The sequence below is a fragment of the Podarcis filfolensis genome (genome assembly GCF_964270895.1).
Source record: "Podarcis filfolensis genome assembly, chromosome: 2".
NCBI lineage: Eukaryota > Metazoa > Chordata > Lepidosauria > Squamata > Lacertidae > Podarcis > Podarcis filfolensis.
This window is the reverse complement of record NC_139605.1, coordinates 68,162,978-68,181,339: the sequence shown is the minus strand read 5'-3', so window position 1 is coordinate 68,181,339 and position 18,362 is coordinate 68,162,978. Positions and strand designations below refer to the sequence as shown.

Sequence of the window (18,362 nt, the reverse complement as noted above, 5' to 3'; positions counted from 1 at the left end):
TCCATTTCTTCCCCTTCTGTTTGCCAAGAGGTGATGGGCCCAGTGGCCATGATCTTTGTTTTTTTGATGTTGAGCTTCAGACCATATTTTGCGCTCTCCTCTTTCACCCTCATTAAAAGGTTCCTTAATTCCTCCTCACTTTCTGCCATCAAGGTTGTGTCATCTGTATATCTGAGGTTGTTGATATTTCTTCTGGCAAACTTAATTCTGATGAGTTCTTCATATAAGTTAAATAAGCAGGGAGACAATATACAGCCTTGCCGTACTCCTTTCCCAATTTTGAACCAATCAGTTGTTCCATATCCAGTTCTAACTGTAGCTTCTTGTCCCACATAGAGATTTCTCAGGAGACAGATGAGGTGATCAGGCACTCCCATTTCTTTAAGAACTTGCCATAGTTTGCTGTGATTGACACAGTCAAAGGCTTTTGCATAGTCAATGAAGCAGAAGTAGATGTCTTTCTGGAACTCTCTAGCTTTCTCCATAATCCAGCACATGTTTGCCATTTGGTCTCTGGTTCCTCTGCCCCTTTGAAATCCAGCTTGCATTTCTGGGAGTTCTCTGTCCACATACTGCTTAAGCCTGCCTTGTAGAATTTTGAGCATAACCTTGCTAGCGTGTAAAATGAGTGCAATTGTGCGGTAGTTGGAGCATTCTTTGGCACTGCCCTTCTTTGGGATTGGGATCTAGACTGATCTTCTCCAATCCTCTGGCCACTGCTGAGTTTTCCAAACTTGCTGGCATATTGAGTGTAGCACCTTAACAGCATCATCTTTTAAATTTTAAATAGTTCAGCTGGAATATCATCACTTCCACTCGCCTTGTTATTAGCAGTGCTTTCTAAGGCCCATTTGACTTCACTTTCCAGGATGTCTGGCTCAAGGTCAGCAACCACACTACCTGGGGTGTACGAGACATCCATATCTTTCTGGTATAATTCCTCTGTGTATTCTTGCCACCTCTTCTTGATGTCTTCTGTTTCTGTTAGGTCCTTACCACTTTTGTCCTTTATTATGGTAATCTTTGTATGAAATGTTCCTTTCATATCTCCAATTTTCTTGAAGAGATCTCTGGTTTTCCTCATTCTCTTGATTTCCTCTATTTCTTTGCATTGCTCGTTTAAGAAGGCCCTCTTGTCTCTCCTTGCTATTTTTCGGAAATCTGCATTCAATTTCCTGGCTTGAATAACTCAGAGAAGCTATGAGCTATGCCGTGCAGGGCCACCCAAGACGGACAGGTCATAGTGGAGAGTTTTGACCAAACGTGATCCACCTGGATTAGGAACCAGCAAGCCAGTATCCCTGCCAAGAAAACTCCAAAGACAACAGGCATTACAGAATAGTGAGAACTTAATATAGTGGTACCTCGGTTTACAAACTTAATCCGTTCCAGAAGTCCGTTCGTAAACCGAAACTGTTCTTAAACTGAGGCGTGCTTTCCCTAATGAGGCCTCACGCTGCCGGTGCCCTTCCACTGTTCGGATTCCGTTCTCAGACCAAGGTAATGTTCGGAAACCGGGACACTACTTCCGGTTTTGCGGAGCTCGGAAACAGGACTGTTCTTAAACTGAGGTACCACTGTAGTTTTATTTTAGTATTTTTTCATTTCCATTAGTGCATAATAGTATTAGGCAATATGTATCAACTTTATTTGCATGATGAGCGTGTGAGCTAGGGCAATTATACAGTAGGGAGCAAAGGCTGAATTAGGGGTTGCCCAGCATCACCTGGTGAGTTAATGGGACTTGAACTGTCACTGAATGCAGCTCTGTCACTGTTCACTGGGCTACATTGACATTGGCAGCAAGATGTGTGGGAACTACCTATTTGTGTTTTGGTCCTGTCCCCTGTTAAGTATACTTGGTATCTATGGAGCAATTGTCCCCATGTAAACCCACAGTTATAAGGTGCAAATAAATATTCTTGAAAAGATTAGTCTGTTTGATGCAGGAAGTCTGGAGCCAATAAAACAAAAAGTGACTGTATTCCAAAGAAATGTGGTTGGCAAGTAGCCCAGTGCAGAGCTAATTTAGTGATCTAAGAGTTGGCTTGGTATTCTTGAGTAATTTCAGGATTTGTTTCTTATACTGATCAGGGCAGGAAAGCTAGAGGAAAATAGGTAGGGGAGACAGTCTTTCAGACTGAGCAACAAGTAGTAGAGATATAGGCAACATGAGAAGTTGTTTAAATGAGGTCCATTTGGATGTGCCATAGAACCAAGAAGAGTAGTGTAGCCAGAATGAGTCGAGTAGCCAGAATATATATAGAAAATCACTAATCCTCGAGTTGTAACTTTCTTCTATGTATGCAGTATTAGGAAAAAGAAGTACTTTTCCTGCAATAAATACAGCTTTAGGGAAGGCAATGGACAGTAGGATCTGCAAGGTTTCTAGTGGTAGGGATGGCAGTAGAACAATATTTCATTGTTCAGGCAGCTGAACAAATAATTGTATGTTTGCAGCATTATTATAAGAATTCTTGATGCAGGTAATGATCTGGCTGGAGAGGGCAAATTGCTCCTGGAAAACATGTCTTTGGTTTACACAATCTCTCATTTGAAACATTCACAGTTGAATAAATATGTTATATTATACTGAGTAAACATGGCTCAAACCTTATCCTACATTTCATTTTCACAACTGCTACCATCATGTTACAAATTCATCATATCAGTGCGGTTCAACATAGTGAGGTATGTAAGGCAGCTCAATATGTGTGGATAATAAATGTGATGTATATAAAATAGAGGCAGAGATTTATGTTAAAAATGGCAGGCAGTACAAAGGTTGCTTGTCTCAAATAGGTATTTTGTGCATTCATGCACCTCATTTCAGCTTTGGAGATTTATTAGTCTGTTTTCTTAAAAATAATTCACATTAGCTCATTCAGTCTCTTTCACCCACTATACAAATTCTGTTTGGTACCACACGGTTCAGCATGGATGTTGCCAACTACTGATTTATAAAGAGGAGGGACAATATGCTTCTAGCAGAATCTATTACAATCTGAATTCTTTTAGTTTATAAAGAGAAGAGGAGTAATTTTGGATTCACTTGTCAACTGAACATAAAATACTGATTCTATCTTGAGGGAAATGTAGCTCTGCTTACAGTGATAACTACTCATTCGCTCAGTCAGAAATATAAAGCCAACTTTTAAAAATGATATTCAGTAAATGTATACTGCATCTGAATTTTATTTTCTTTAAAATAGCAAATATTTCTAGATTGACTGTAATAGCATCCAGAGAGATGGTGCTGGTGTTAGTATGTGGTATAGTTGACCATGCAAATGAGATTCAGCCACTTCTTAAATGAATTTGCACTCCACTGAAGAATCCAGTCCACTACTTTAACTTTTAACTTTTAATAAAGCCTTGCTAATGGATGCCCAAATAACATCCATGGCAACTTTCACCAACTTCAATAGGTACTGCAGCTTTAGCCCTTTTCGAAGAAACATGATCTTGCTTTGGTGAATCATGCCATGATAACATTTTACATGGGTTGTTTTTGGAAACTGGCAGCTGGTTGAAAATATAGTTGCTACTATATTTATCTGGTGATTTAAGCATCTGTACTGGTTTTAGGTTTGTTTGCGGGTGGCGCTGTGGGTAAAACCTCAGCACCTAGGGCTTGCCGATCGCATGGTCGGCGATTCAAATCCCTGCAGCGGGGTGAGCTCCCGTCTTTCGGTCCCAGCTCCTGCCCACCTAGCAGTTCGAAAGCACCCCTAAGTGCAAGTAGATAAATAGGTACCGCTTTATAGCGGGAAGGTAAACAGCGTTTCCGTGTGCTGCGCTGGTGCTGGCTCGCCAGAGCAGCTTTGTCACCCTGGCCACGTGACCCGGAAGTGTCTCCGGACAGCGCTGGCCCCCGGCCTCTTAAGTGAGATGGGCGCACAACCCTGGAGTCGGATACGACTGGCCCGTATGGGCAGGGGTACCTTTACCTTTACCTTTATGTACATAACTAAATCCCTAAATCAGGGATGAGAAACCAGCCCTCCAGACATTGCTGAACTCCCAACTCTCATCAGTCCCAGCCAGCGTGGACAGTGGTCAGGGATGATAGGAGTTGTAGTCCAACAGTATCTGGAAGACCACAGGTTTCTCACTGCTGCTCTAAATGGTCTGGGATATTGGTACCGTCTGCTTCCAATGAACCTCCAAACAATTAGGATCTTTGGAGCCTCTGCTTTGAACATCACTGCCTTCAAAGATAAAGGGCGTGGCTATCTAGGACAATGCTTTCTCTGGGTGGTGCCCTAACCGTGAAACCCCCTCCCCAAAATAATTGGCCATGCATTCATGGACTAGATTAAAAGTTTGTGTCCCCCCCCCTTAATAACTTAAGTTTTTTTGCACCTCGGTTAATGGCCACTGCATAATTGTTGACGTGATATTTGATTTAATGTTTTATTTTGTAACTTGTTATGGAAATCTTACAGGCAGAATATAAGATAAAATACAGGCAGATATGTCATGGATATATTTATTTAAAAATAAGTCGTCTATGTGATGATGTTGGCTAATGGGCATTTATGTCTGCTCACCTTCAATGTTCTAGAATGGCAGACATGCAGGTGCTACTGAATTTAGTATTCCCCCTCCACATACACACACCAAATAGAATACCTAGTACTTAGAAAATGTAGGTTGTCTTGCTTCAGAGCTGCCTTTGTGATTACATAAAGAGGTCATGCAAGTATATGCCAGGATCTCATCTAATGTGCTGACAGAAAGCCAATTAATTCTAAGCCAGGGGATTTATTTTTCCCCCCCTTTGCTTTCTTTCTTTAATATACGCAGCCTGACATTCAGGCCAATCTGTTAGCTGGCTTTTGAAACTACTATTCAAATCTGGAAACTTCCTAATGTCCTTGGAACATGTTCACTATTTCGCATCTGCTGTTCTTTAGCAGGTGTTCAGAAAAATACTACTTGCAGATTCTCAATCTGAGCACATTGCTTCTGTTATGATTTTCTCTTTTATAAAAGAAATAAGGTTTAAGCAGGTTGTTTTGAAATGTGCTAAAATTGAGTTAACTCAAGGTGTGCTTTAAGTCTTTCCACTGAAGAGTCTCTTCTTCCTATTTTTAGGAACAGTATTACAACATTTGGAGCACAGGCTCAAATGAACATGACGTCTTAAGAGTTGTCATTCTGCTTCTGAACTAAATATTTTATTATTGTAATTAAATTACAGATAATCATTTCAGGTAGTCGTTCCTCCCTTATATTTATTGTGTTAACACTTTTGTATTATGCCAAACACACTGTACTAATAATTGTTGCATAATATGATAGTAACAGATGTTTGCAGAATGTATTTGCAAAGAAGCATGTGGCAGCAGAGGCTACTGAAGTATTATTGTTTCCCAGCACTGGAAAATGGAGGTGCTTAGGTTAGAATGTGGAACCACTTGCATACAAAGCATTTATTATTATTTGATCCAATTTATGAAACACTTTCCCATAAAACATCTTAAAGCAATTTCACAGTAAAAACATAGCCAATGAAAACAATTCCATTATATAAAAACAATTAAGCAATTTCATATGTAAAATTCATTACCTATTCAATACAGGTATAGCCTAGGATATTGATCTCCTTTTGAAAGGCTTGTTTTAAAAAGGAGGGTCTTTAATTGGCACCAAAAAAGGCAATAGAGTCTGTGCCTGTTTGACGTATAACAGGAACGAGTTTCAAAGGTTAGGTGCCACCACACTGAAGAACAGATCTCTATAGCTTATGGAACAGATCTCTTGATGTGCAGGAAACCCTTATCTGTAGAAAGCAGTGACCAATTGGGTACGTAGAGGGTAGGATGCTCTTTTAGCTTTTGTGGTCCCAAGAGGTGTAGGACTTTGTACACCAGAACCAACACCTTGAACTTAGCAAATTGGCAGCCAATGCAATTTTTACATGCACAAGTTTTCACTGTAAGTTGTTTTCCTAAACTCAACAAGGCTTAATATGTAGTTGGTAACTGACAATATTTCAACCAAATAAAAAATAAAACCAATGTATATTGCATTTTCTCAGTCAGGATTACATTACATCAAGTTAAACATAGCATGAATTGCTTGAAATTGAAAGCCTATTTAACTTCCCTTACATTGCACTTTGCTTCCAGCTTCCTGCAGACCTGACCAAGATGCATCTCACAGATGGTCAACATCCACAGGTGACACATGTCCCCTCAAGTCAGTCTGGTTGCAGCATTGCTAGTGATTCTGGGAGTAGCAGTTTATCTGACATCTACCAAGTAAGTCCAAAATTTGTTTTAACATTCTGTTTTCATAAAAAGAGGGAGGACTTAAATGGTTGAATCCCTGTATGCTAGCAGAAGCATAAGATTGCTATCATATACTTTTAAATTTTGACAGCACAATGAACAAAATACAGTGGTACCTCAAGTTAAGTACTTAATTCGTTACGAGGTCCGTACTTGACCTGAAACTGTTCTTAACCTGAAGCACCACTTTAGCTAATGGGGCCTCCTGCTGCTGCCGTGCCGCCGGAGCACGATTTCTGTTCTCATCCTGAAGCAAAGTTCTTAAATCGAGATACTATTTCTTGGTTAGCGGAGTCTGTAACCTGAAGCGTATGTAACCTGAAGCGTATGTAACCCGAGGTACCACTGTAATATGTTGGGTTCAGTAAGACGAGAGGAATATTAAGTTTTGATTTGGAAGATAATGATGTGATTTGTTTCAAGTTAAAATCTTACTGAAATAATAATAAAATCAGTGTTTGTGATAATATGTAGTTATTCAGGTGATACCTGGCTATTGTAACCAATGGAGGTTTTCCCCCCATGATGCCTAAAGAAGCAGTGTATCAACTGAGATTTAGGATACAATCAGAAGTGTTTTGGTGTCCTGAGTCCCCAGCCACTGAACACTCACTAGGCTCAGCAGCAACTGAAAAGGAGGGCAGTGCTCTTAATGATATGTGTGTGTTGAAGTCAACTTAAGCAAATGGCAGATTAGAGTGAGCTTGGCTTTATTAATTAATTAATTAATTAATTAATTAATTGTGAATTGATTGACAATAATAGATTGGGTAAAAGCTGGGTTGCTTCCAACATTAGGCCTATTCAGAGTAGACTCACTGGAATAAATTAAAATGGCTAACTTAAATGATCTAGGTTCAATTCTTCTACACTAACTTTGTTGGATACAACCCTTTATATTTTACACTAGTCTCATTAAATGTGCATATAGAGCTCTTTGCGCTATAGGAAGGAAACAGTGCTTAAACAATATAAATAGACTTAAGTATGTGTTTCTAGTTTGATGTAGGCACACTTTGTATCGTTGCGTTATTGAGAGTTTTTTATACAGAGCTTCAGGCTTCTGCATTACTAGGGGAACAAATGACATGAACCCTACTAAACTCTTCAGCCTCCTTTTCTTCTTCTTTCAGTTGGCCGGGGGTGGTGGTTGGCTATTTGAACCCATGTGTTTTTATTCAACTTGGGGGGGAGGCCTCGGGGTCTTGACACGCAACTTAAGGCTGCCTTATAATGAAACTTGTGTCTCACTAAAGAGCTTGTAGTACAAAAAAATGTGAAAGATTTGGATCAAAATTGCTATGTCTACAGGGAAGATTATTTGAATTCAAGAATCAGACAACAATATATAGTAGGAGAGCTATATTTCAGTGGTAGAGCAATTGCTTTGTATGACAAAAGCCCGAGATTCAACCTGCCGCATCTCCAAGTTCATCTGGAAAACATCCCTGTTTTAAACCCTGGAAAGGTGCTGCCAGTCAGTGCAGACAGTGCTGAGCCGGATAGACTAGCGGTTTTACTCGGTTTAAGTAATAATAATAATAATAATAATAATAATAATAATAATAATAATAATTTATTATTTGTACCCCACCCATCTGGCTGGGTTTCCCCAGCCACTCTGGGCGGCTTCCAACAAAGATGAAAAATACACTAAAATGTCACATATTAAAAACTTCCCTGAACAGGGCTGCCTTCAGATGTCTTCTGAATGTCAGGTAGTTGTTTATCACTTTGACATCTGATGGGAGGGCGTTCCACAGGGCGGGCAGATATTTTCCTATATCTGTTCCTGATTAATTCTCTCTCTGGACTCAGACAACTGCTTAAAAGTGAACTATGTGGTGGCTCTAAATATATAGAAAGCCAGACATCTATACCTTACGGCCATTCAGTAAGCCCAGAATAATTTCCTGCCCGGACTATCAGCTTCTAGACATTCATGGTGGGAAAGACTGTAGAAGAGTCTATGTATGTGAGCTTTAAAATGCACAGCTGGGTTAAACATGTCAAATTCATGCATTTCTAAGTCATGGAATAGCTTGGGATATGCCCTGGAATATTTCCAGTCCCATGTTTCAAGCCACATTCTTGTAGTGGTGGATAGAAAATGGCCAGAGTTTCCAACCAGAGTTTTCACAAGGCCAGCTGATGAGCAACAAATTGCCTACCATTTGTGTTTCCCCTGAGGCCTTTTGGATGTGCTGTATTATTATTATTTTTATATAATAAAGTAGTTGTCAAAGTTAAGAGGCTTGATTAAGGCTGAAGTCCTATGCATACTTATCTAGCAGCAAGTCTACTATAATTGGTTAGATTTAAACAAGCATAGAACTAGGTGCTAAGACAATATCCAGCAGATCACGAGTCTTTCATAAATTACAGGGTAATTTCTCTATTAGTCTGAACACAATCTAGCCAAGGTTTAAGGAAAAGTGGTGGGCAGGGAAAGCAATAGATGTGGGAAAGATATGTTATTCCTCCTTGCTACTTCTTGCTCCTAATCAATTGTTCCTGTTTGGTTCTTGTTATGCACATGTGCATTTAACATTTAGCTCCACCCTTCTTCCAAATTAATATTGTGGAGTAAGTCACACAACTTCTTTGATATATGCTGGATTCTATAAAAAGCAACTTAATTATTTCACTTCTGTTTAGTCTGTATCTAAATACATCTTGGAGGTTATATTCATCATTGATCCACTATAGGTTAATAATTAATGTTCCCTAAAGTACATTAAGTGACAGTGGATGACCTTGGCATAATTGATATGCTTTAATTGTTTTGTCATCTACTACTTCTACTGTAGATTTTTCCTAAGCAGTGCACAATGATAAGACTGAGTTTTAAAAAGTAATGTTAAATGAGCCTTATTGCATCCAAAGGTGCATAAAATCAATTAACAGAGTGTTACAGAATATCAAGAAGTCCATCTATAGTCTCTAAAGATTGTGTGCTAACATTCCAAAGTCTGCATATGCAGGATGCATACATTCACATTGATTATTATAACTTTTATCTGATATCCTTGATAATGTATGTATTGAAGTTGACACTTTATGTAATCTGTGTGGTTGGGGGATCAGCTGTTAAAGTAAGGGTTCTGTCACCTTACACGAGCTGCTATTAAGGCTGACTGTGAAAAGAAGTCCGTGAATGTAACCACATATCTCTCTTTTGAATAGATCCAGGACCTCAGTTTTAAAGTCCAAGGTGTAACATCTCTTGGGTCTATGATTTACTTTCAGATGTGGAAAAACTGACCTATGCACTGCTTACTTGAACTGAATGTGGCACAGAGTGAATGTTTTTACATACACAATAAATTATGTGTAGGGTTGAGATCTTTTACAAATGTTAATTTGACAGCATAATCCTCGCAGCAAACATTTTAAATAAATATTATCAGTACTGTTTCAGAAAACGTTCTTACTTTCTTAGCTCATAATCAATGTGTCTTCCTTCTATGTCATATTTACAACAGCAGAACTGGAATGTTTTTATTGCTTTCCATCTGCTGTATAGGTTGATAATCATGTAACTTATCTCTTTCTGTTGTCATGTAGTAAGCACATTTGTTTCCATATTTATTTGCCCTCTTTAAATTGCTTAGGGCACTTGCCCTATAACCATATGTTAACAAAATTGATCTGCAACTGGATGTCATCATAGCTAATGGGACAAATACAGTATTTGTTCTGTCCATGCTGATCACTGCAGCTACTGCTTTGTGTGAATCTGAGACTCTGATCCTTTGATCATTTTTTCTTCATCAAAATTATCTATCATGAAATTACTAGACCAAAATATGTAAGTTTCATGGAACACTGAATGAGGATGTGGTGTAAATAGGTGTAAATAGATTCCTTTGTGTATCTTTTCCCACAGATATTAAAATAAATATTGTACTTGGGACTCCAAGTGATCTCTCAGTTGCCTCCATCTTCTTTACTCCAATGCTACTGATGCTCTAAGACTGGATCCCTGAATATCCATTTATATTATCTGAATGTTTCTTCTTTCTCTGAAGAAGAGACTATTCCTTTAATATATAGATCAGGGATGGGGAATTAGATCCAGCTGTACAGTTGAATCCAGAAGTAGCCAACCTGCTGTAGACCACTTTGACAGGTGGGCGGAGGGCACCTGTCAATCACCAGAGAACATATAACATCAGATTACTTAAACTATATCTGTAGAGAAATTTGAAGTTCAGTGTGCTCAGTCAGCAGCGTTTGAAAGTGGTCAGATACACATGAGAGCAAACAGGAGCTCCCAAGGGTATTCTGTTATATCACTCCTGAAAGTGGTGTGGCAGGGTAATATTCCTTTGCAGTTGTGGCTTGAATTCAGCACAGCTTGAAATGATATCTGTACCTGTCTTGTTCCTGGTGTCATATGATGGACTGGTGGGCATGGCTTGGAATAAGCAGCCAAGTGGGCCAAATGGGGGGAGCCTGATGGGGCCAAATTAGAGAAGACCTCTTTGATCAAGAGGTTAATAAACTACCTAAGCAATTAAAATAAACTCTGTGGGTCTTATTCATTGTGGGTCTGCTAGAAGCCAGTATAAGAAATTATCACTAGCATAACACAACTTCCTCCCTCTCTTCCCCCTACCCAGTATTTCCCTGCACCATCCCTAAATCTGCTTTGGAGAGTCAGGAGAGCACTTCAGAACATCATGCAGAGGAGAGGGGTGATGGTTTCATTGGGCAAGCAGAAATATTTGTGCTGACAGAGCTATCTCTGCAGATATATTGAATGCAGCTTTAACTAATTAGGCCCATGGGCCAGAAGTTTGATACAACTGATCTAGATATACAGAAATCATGAGTTGAGTTCCTTCTCCCAGAAATGTTGACTGTCCTTCACGAAGGCCATGCTTGGCAGTGAACTAAACCCTTTCCCCCACTCAACCCACATGGTTTGTTCATCTAGACCTTGAGTAGCTCCCCCCCCCCCAGCTGATGAGTATGCTGAAAATTGGCCAAACTCCTGAGGGCTTCATATTGGTGATGGCTGTGGTCAAAGTGGCTAACACATGTTTTGCTGTGTAAATATACATACTCTCCAGAACATACATACAGACCCACACACACACTATACATTCTGACAGATGCAGAAACAGACACTGAGGAACACCAAAAATGCAAGTTCATATTCAGCAGAGCTCTCTCACTGTGTGTGTGTTTCCATGGAGTTGGAAAAAGCCCTCTTCTTACCCTACCAATCCACTCTTCTTCTTCTGGTGTGGTGCCATCAGAAGGAGGTCCTTTTCTTGAGGCTTTTTGCAAGACCATCTTGCAATAGTTCCAGAGGGAAAATAGAGGCTTTTCCAAAGTAAGAAGAGATGCCAATTTTTGAAGAGGGGCTAGTGGGCTGACAGAGACCTTATTCAGATGATCTTTAATGTTATCTGAATTTATTTTTTAACTTTTGGTTTCTTTTACGGTTTCTGGTTTAGTGTTCCATAAGTTGAATTGTACCTTTATTACAATATTATTATTATTTTAAAAATACAAGCTATAAACGGTGATTCTGCTTGACAAAACCTTTTGTAAAAGGAAATGCTGCTGCATTGTACAAAGTGCTAGATTGTACAAATGCTAAATCTTTCTATTTTTAAACTGCCACTTGACCTTACTTGCCAGGAGTTTTCTATATATGTTAGCCATATAGGAATCAAATGAGCTGCTGCTTTGATAGACTGTTGAGAGTCTCTTGAAGGGCTGAGTTTTATGTTCCCCACATATTCAAAGAAACTCTGAACCTTTCAGAGAACAAGCTGGATCTGCTGAGGTTAGCTGACCTTGCCTAGCTTGAGTTTAAATCTACTGGCATCATATGACATGGCCTAGTTGCAGATAATAAATGCTTAAATCATTCTGTTTAAATGCACAATCACTCTTTTAGCCATCTTAACAATTTTTCCCTTTAGGATATAATATTATTGTTTATGTTAAATTGGTTATAGGGTAGAACTTGTCAGTTTTGTTCTGACTTACTTTCTGCTGCAGACAGCACCAGCTTTATGGTCCTGAAAATCTATTATTTTCTGTGTTCGTTATTGATGGAATTTAACATTTGGATTTCACAAATACCTATGCAAGTGAATATTCTAGCCATGCTCTACTGATTATCCCCAATCCCACTCCCCCCCAAAAAATCACAAGGGTCCATTAGTGACGAGTATAACTTGTTTGCCCACAGGGCAGTGGAGGCTATTCACAGAGCTCTTCCAAGCTGTTCATTTGGCCAGTAGTTGATATTACCAGAACTAAGTGGATTTGTGTCAAAATTTATGTGCTTAATTTTCAGCAGCTTAAAGAACTTGCATTGATTTTATGTACAGGCTACCGAAAGTGAGATGGGAGATGTAGATCTAACTGGTCTCCCAGAAGCACCAGTTGATTCTGAAGACGATGAAGAAGAAGATGAAGACATTGACAGAACTTCAGATCCACTGCTGGGGAGAGATGTTGTACGGGAATGCCTTGAAAAGGAACCTGCTGACAAAACAGATGATGACATTGGTGAGATGTAAAAAGAAAGAAAGTACTTCTACATGGTTTCAACAGATTATCCCTAATAATCTAGTAATTTGAAAGTTAATGACAAACTGATATAGTAGCGTATTTTACAGACACACACAGAGTGCCAATCCTTATGTACCCAAAGTGGCAGCATTGACACATATGAGAGACATAGTAGCAGGCTTGGGAGAACCCTACAGTACTTTGCAGAAGTACTGTATTTTTCGCCCTATAGGGCGCACCGGCCCATAGTACGCACCTAAATATTTTTTTTTGGGGGGGGGGGAAATAAAGGAAAAAAAATTATTCCCCCCCCAGGCGCGGGGCTGGGGCGGGGGAAGCCCGAGCTTCCCCGACCCCAGCTCCCAGAACAGGAAGCTCTCTGCAAGCCCGAGCTTCCCCCTCCCCCAGCCCCCAGAACGGGACCCGCGCAGCTTCGGCATCGCTCTGGGAGCTTGCGGGGCTGGGGGAGGGGGAAGCCCTCCGCCAGCCTCCAAACCAGGTCGGGAGACAGCGGGATGGCGCGCTGCGCCTCCCCGCTGTCCCCCGGGTTTGCGGGGCTGGCGACGGGGAGGAGCAGGCTTCTCCCCGCCGCCAGCCTTCTTACCAAGTCGGGGGACAGCGGGATGGCGGCGTTCCGCCTCCCCGCTGTCCCCCGAGCTTGTGGGGCTGGCGGTGGGGCTCTCCTGAAGCCTGGAGAGCGAGAGGGGTCGGTGCGCACCGACCCCTCTCGCTCTCCAGGCTTCAGCGAAAGCCTGCATTCGCCCCATAGGACGCACACACATTTCCCCTTCGTTTTTGGAGGGGGAAAAGTGCGTCCTTATAGGGCGAAAAATACGGTATATTTAAGAACAAAACAAAAGAATGACCCCCTGCCACAAAAGAGCCCCAGCCGTTTTGGTTGACATTTGGAGAGGGAGAGAATGGAACTGAGAATCCTTGAAGAGAGCGTGTCTGTCTGGCTAAAACTCTGAACTGAAGCAGTTCACGTTGCAAACATTTTGTTGCAGGTCTCACTTATATAGACATTATCTATTTACACACATTCCCTATGTCTTTATCTATAGCTAACTTCAAATATTGCATAAAACATATAGATTGTGTGTGAATGTATAGGCAGGAGAAGCAACCACCCACTAAATGTTATCAATTCCTATGCATATAGGACCCAAGCATCTTGCTGCACTTCCAAGTGTGCAGATTGGGCCATTCTAGCACTGGACTGCCATTTCTTAATCACTTTCCTCCTTGTGTACTATTAACATGGGGTTGGATCCAAATAACTATGAGTAATAGAACAATAGTTGCTGGCATAGTTTTGCAAAGTCTTTCACAAGAGTTTACATAATGCTAAAATAGCTCTATAGCAGTTCTCATGCTTCTGCTTTCATAATAAGTTTCACTTTTTCTCATTCAGAAGTCCCATTTTTGAGTAGAAGATGCCTTTGCATGCTGAAAGTACTCTTTGATTCCAACTCATTGTAACCACTCTTATTAACTAACATAAATTGATGAGTGACACAAATACAGATTGAGATCCATTTTTGATATATTAAATAATACCAACCTGCATGATAGTGAAACGTAACTAAATGTTGCCTTGCTTTGTTTCTAACATATATTTATTTTTGTTCTTATAGAACAATTACTGGAATTCATGCACCAGCTTCCAGCATTTGCAAACATGACTATGTCTGTAAGGAGAGAACTCTGCTCAGTGATGATATTTGAAGTTGTAGAACAAGCAGGAGCCATCATTCTTAATGATGGGCAAGAAGTAAGTATTGAATAATGCATGCCATGATCATGTTGCTATGTGATCATCAAACACCTATAATATATTTTTTTACCATGCAGATAAGGGTGAAATGTTTTCAGTTTTACAGCATATGTAGCAGTTCATAACTCCCCAGTGTCATTGCATAGTATCAAAAGCTCCAAAAACATTTCACAGGGGTTTTTTATGACCTACTGCTAGCTTATTTCAAATGTCAAACCATGTTTCTATCCCTTAGATATAGGCCTGGTTTGTACATCATGGTAATGCAAACTATGGCTTAGTGAAACTTTGCAAACATGAAAAAATTTTTCCTTCCAGTAGCACCTTAAAGACCAACTAAGTTAGTTCTTGATATGAGCTTTCGTGTGCATGCACACTTCTTCAGATACACTGAAACAGAAGTTGCCAGATCCTTCTATATAGTGAGAAGGTGGGGAGGGGTATTACTCAGAAGGGTGGTGGGAATGGGTGATTGGCAGATTTGCAAACATGGGCTCCCAGAGAGGTGATTGCAGCTGTTTTGTTCCTCCCTGGTCTTTTTTATTCCAGGATCACAATGATTTGGATCTGGGCTCATGGTTAAGTTTTCTTCTCACTGGCCATGAGTTTGTAACTAAGATGTGCCATGCGAACCAAGCCATAGTTTCTCAAATGCACCTGATGAATGTTTTGAACTCAAGCAACAATACCACATCCTGAATCTTGCATTAGAATGACAATCCTAATTAAGGATTTCTGTCCGAATATCTCATTCATCTCTGTGTTTCTTCCTGATCTGGTCATGGAAGATGGGTACCGGTTGTTAACATTACTACTAAATCAATCATTTTTATTCTTACCCCAATGGTTATATTGGTGTTGCAGAGGTGTACTAAGCATCCAGTGAGCCTTCTGTTTAGCTTATTGTTGATACAGTTGGATGCTTAAGATAATTGAAATGCTTTTATTGGGTTTTCTTTCTAGCTTGATTCTTGGTATGTTATTTTAAATGGCACTGTGGAAATCAGCCATCGAGATGGGAAAACGGAAAGTCTCTGTATGGGAAATAGTTTTGGAATTACTCCCTCTCTGGAAAAGCAATATATGAATGGTGTAGTTCGGACCAAAGTAGATGACTGCCAGGTAAGATAACTTCATAGTAAAACATTCTTCCATTTTCTCATTAAAAATTCTATTTAATTAATCATTCCAGAAATAAAATAGTGCAATTTTGGCTAATGGTAACCACTTACAGCTTTCTTGCTCATAGCATAGGTTATTCAGCAAACAGGAACCACTGCTTTCCCTACTTATATATCAAAGTCTGCTGAAACGGGTTCAGGACAATTTTACTTTTTGAATTCAAGTTCTCGTCTAGACATCTTATCTATATGTATCAGTTGTAGTAATCTCTGAAGGTACTACAAAAATAAGTAAATTATGAGGTTGAACAAGATGGAAACAGATTGATTTCTAATTACATTTTGCTATAATTATGTTATATGTGTCTATAATAATAATAATTTATTATTTATACCCCGCCCATCTGGCTGGGTCCCCCCAGCCACTCTGGGCGGCTTCCAACAAAACACTAAAATACAATAACCTATTACACATTAAAAGCTTCCCTAAACAGGGCTGCCTTTAGATGTCTTCTAAAAGTTTGGTAGTTATTTTTCTCTTTGACATCTGGTGGGAGGGCATTCCACAGGGCGGGCGCTACTACTGAGAAGGCTCTCTGCCTGGTTCCCTGTAACCTGGCTTCTTGCAGCGAGGGAACCGCCAAAAGGCCCTCGGCGCTAGACCTCAGTGTCTGGGCAGAACGATGGAGGTGGAGGCTTGACTGATGGATTTTAAAAAAACAAAATGGTTTGTTTATGTATTTATACCCCTTTGTTATTTTGTATAGTTTGTATGTATAGCCCAGCAGGATTATTGGAGAATTCTGAACCATGTTGAAAAAAATACACACAAGGTTGAAGAAGAAGGAGAAATTGTTATGGTGAAAGAGCACAGAGAGCTGGACCGCAGTGGAACCAGGAAAGGACACATTGTCATTAAGGTGATCAAAAACATAACCTTACAAAGAAGTTGTTTTATTATATAGCATTTTTTAGTTTCATAACAAAGTGATCTAGTTTCTCATCTTCATAGAAGTTCTCTTGTTATGCAGTCAAATGGCTATATATTGTGGAAATAATATGCCTCTGGGCACTTAGACATCACTCAACAATATAGTCTTTACAGACATAGATCCGAGTTGTAATGCTGTATTGGTATGCAGGAAGTATTATGAAAATAAATGTGTGTCTAGGATGAAAGTTAGGAATTGGATTTATGAAAATGGCTTGGTGGTGATATTACAAAATGGTATGTTGTTTTTGTGGAATTATTTTATTAACTGTCATCTCTTGTTTTTAAGGCAACACCTGAACGCCTGATTACACATTTAATAGAAGAACATTCTATTGTGGATCCAACATACATTGAAGACTTTCTCTTGACATACAGAACATTTTTGGCAAGTCCCCTGGAAGTTGGGGATAAACTATTGGAATGGTTTCAAGTAGACAGTCTCAGGGACAAGGTTAGTTTCTAGATGAGAGATAACCAAACCCTGATTGGTAATTTTCTTGTACTGGAAGATAGGTCGGTGGCCTATCCAGGCCAGCATCAAGTTCTCACAGTGGCCAACTGGATGCTTGTGTGAAGCCCACACAACTGGCGTTCAGATGCAGAGCATAGCTCTTATGGCTAGTATCCATTGATAGTCTCCACCTCCTTGAATTTGTCCAGTCCTCTTTAAAGCCCCCAAGTTGGTGGTTATTACTGCCTCACCCCCGTGGGGGTGAGCTCCATATTTTAACTATGTTCAATACACTGAATCTTTCAGGTTCAGGTGTTATGGCAGAGGGAGAAAAGCTTCTCTATCCACTTTCTTCATGCTGTGCATGATTTTATAAACATCTATTGTATTACCTCTTGCTTGCCTTTTTTTTTCTATTTTAAGAAGTCCCAAATGCTGTAACCGTAAGGGAGCTGCCCCATCTCCTTGATCATTTTGGTTAACTTTTTCTGAACTTTCCCCCCTAACTGTGCAATATCCTTTTTGAGGTGAGGCAGCCAGAACTGTACCTAGTATTCCAAATGTGGTCTCAACATAGATTTGTGTAATGGCATTGTGACATTGACAGTTTTATTTTTGGTTCCTTTTCTAATGATCCATGTCATAGAATTTGCCGTCTTCACAGCTGCCTCACAGTGGGTCACACTTCTTTATGAAGTCTTATCTGAACTTCTTGGTGTGGTGACTTACAGTACTGTGAAATACAGAGAACTTAGAAATCATCTGAAAAATAATGTATTCACTATATAAAAATTGTAGCAATAATAAAGCATGTACATTGTTTTAAATTCAGAGAATGCTGAGAACAGGCAATATTCCTAAATATTTTTAGGCTGGCAGTATCAACTTGCAGTTGGTAAAAGTTTCTGTTGCCTAATAAAAGTCTCTGCCATCCTATACCAGAGTTGGGGGATGGGGAAAACTTGCGAGAAATAAACTCATTTATGATTCAGATATTTCCGCTGTATTTTGAACTTTTATTCTTGCTTCATCTTAATCCCTAGGTATTTCAATTCATACCCATGAAGATATCCCAAGTAAAATGATTATCGCTAAAAAAGAATTAGTCATAATTAGTATGACCTCAGAAGTTGTGTTATACGTTATATATATACGTATTATATATATATACGTATTACAC

The 18,362-nt window shown here is 39.7% G+C and overlaps 1 protein-coding gene across 10 annotated transcripts in view; it reads left to right on the top strand.

Annotated features, from left to right (window-relative positions):
• RAPGEF6 (Rap guanine nucleotide exchange factor 6) overlaps positions 1 to 18,362 on the top strand; it is a gene marked incomplete at its 3' end in the record, with an annotated part of 140,258 nt that overhangs the window by 71,717 nt on the left and 50,179 nt on the right. For all 10 annotated transcript variants that reach the window (XM_083600072.1, XM_083600071.1, XM_083600066.1 and 7 more), the window contains 6 exons: positions 6,138 to 6,269; positions 12,656 to 12,836; positions 14,477 to 14,613; positions 15,580 to 15,738; positions 16,505 to 16,657; positions 17,018 to 17,182. In XM_083600072.1, coding sequence (XP_083456198.1) covers positions 6,138 to 6,269; positions 12,656 to 12,836; positions 14,477 to 14,613; positions 15,580 to 15,738; positions 16,505 to 16,657; positions 17,018 to 17,182 — 927 coding nt within the window. The remainder of the gene's footprint in view (positions 1 to 6,137; positions 6,270 to 12,655; positions 12,837 to 14,476; positions 14,614 to 15,579; positions 15,739 to 16,504; positions 16,658 to 17,017; positions 17,183 to 18,362) is intronic.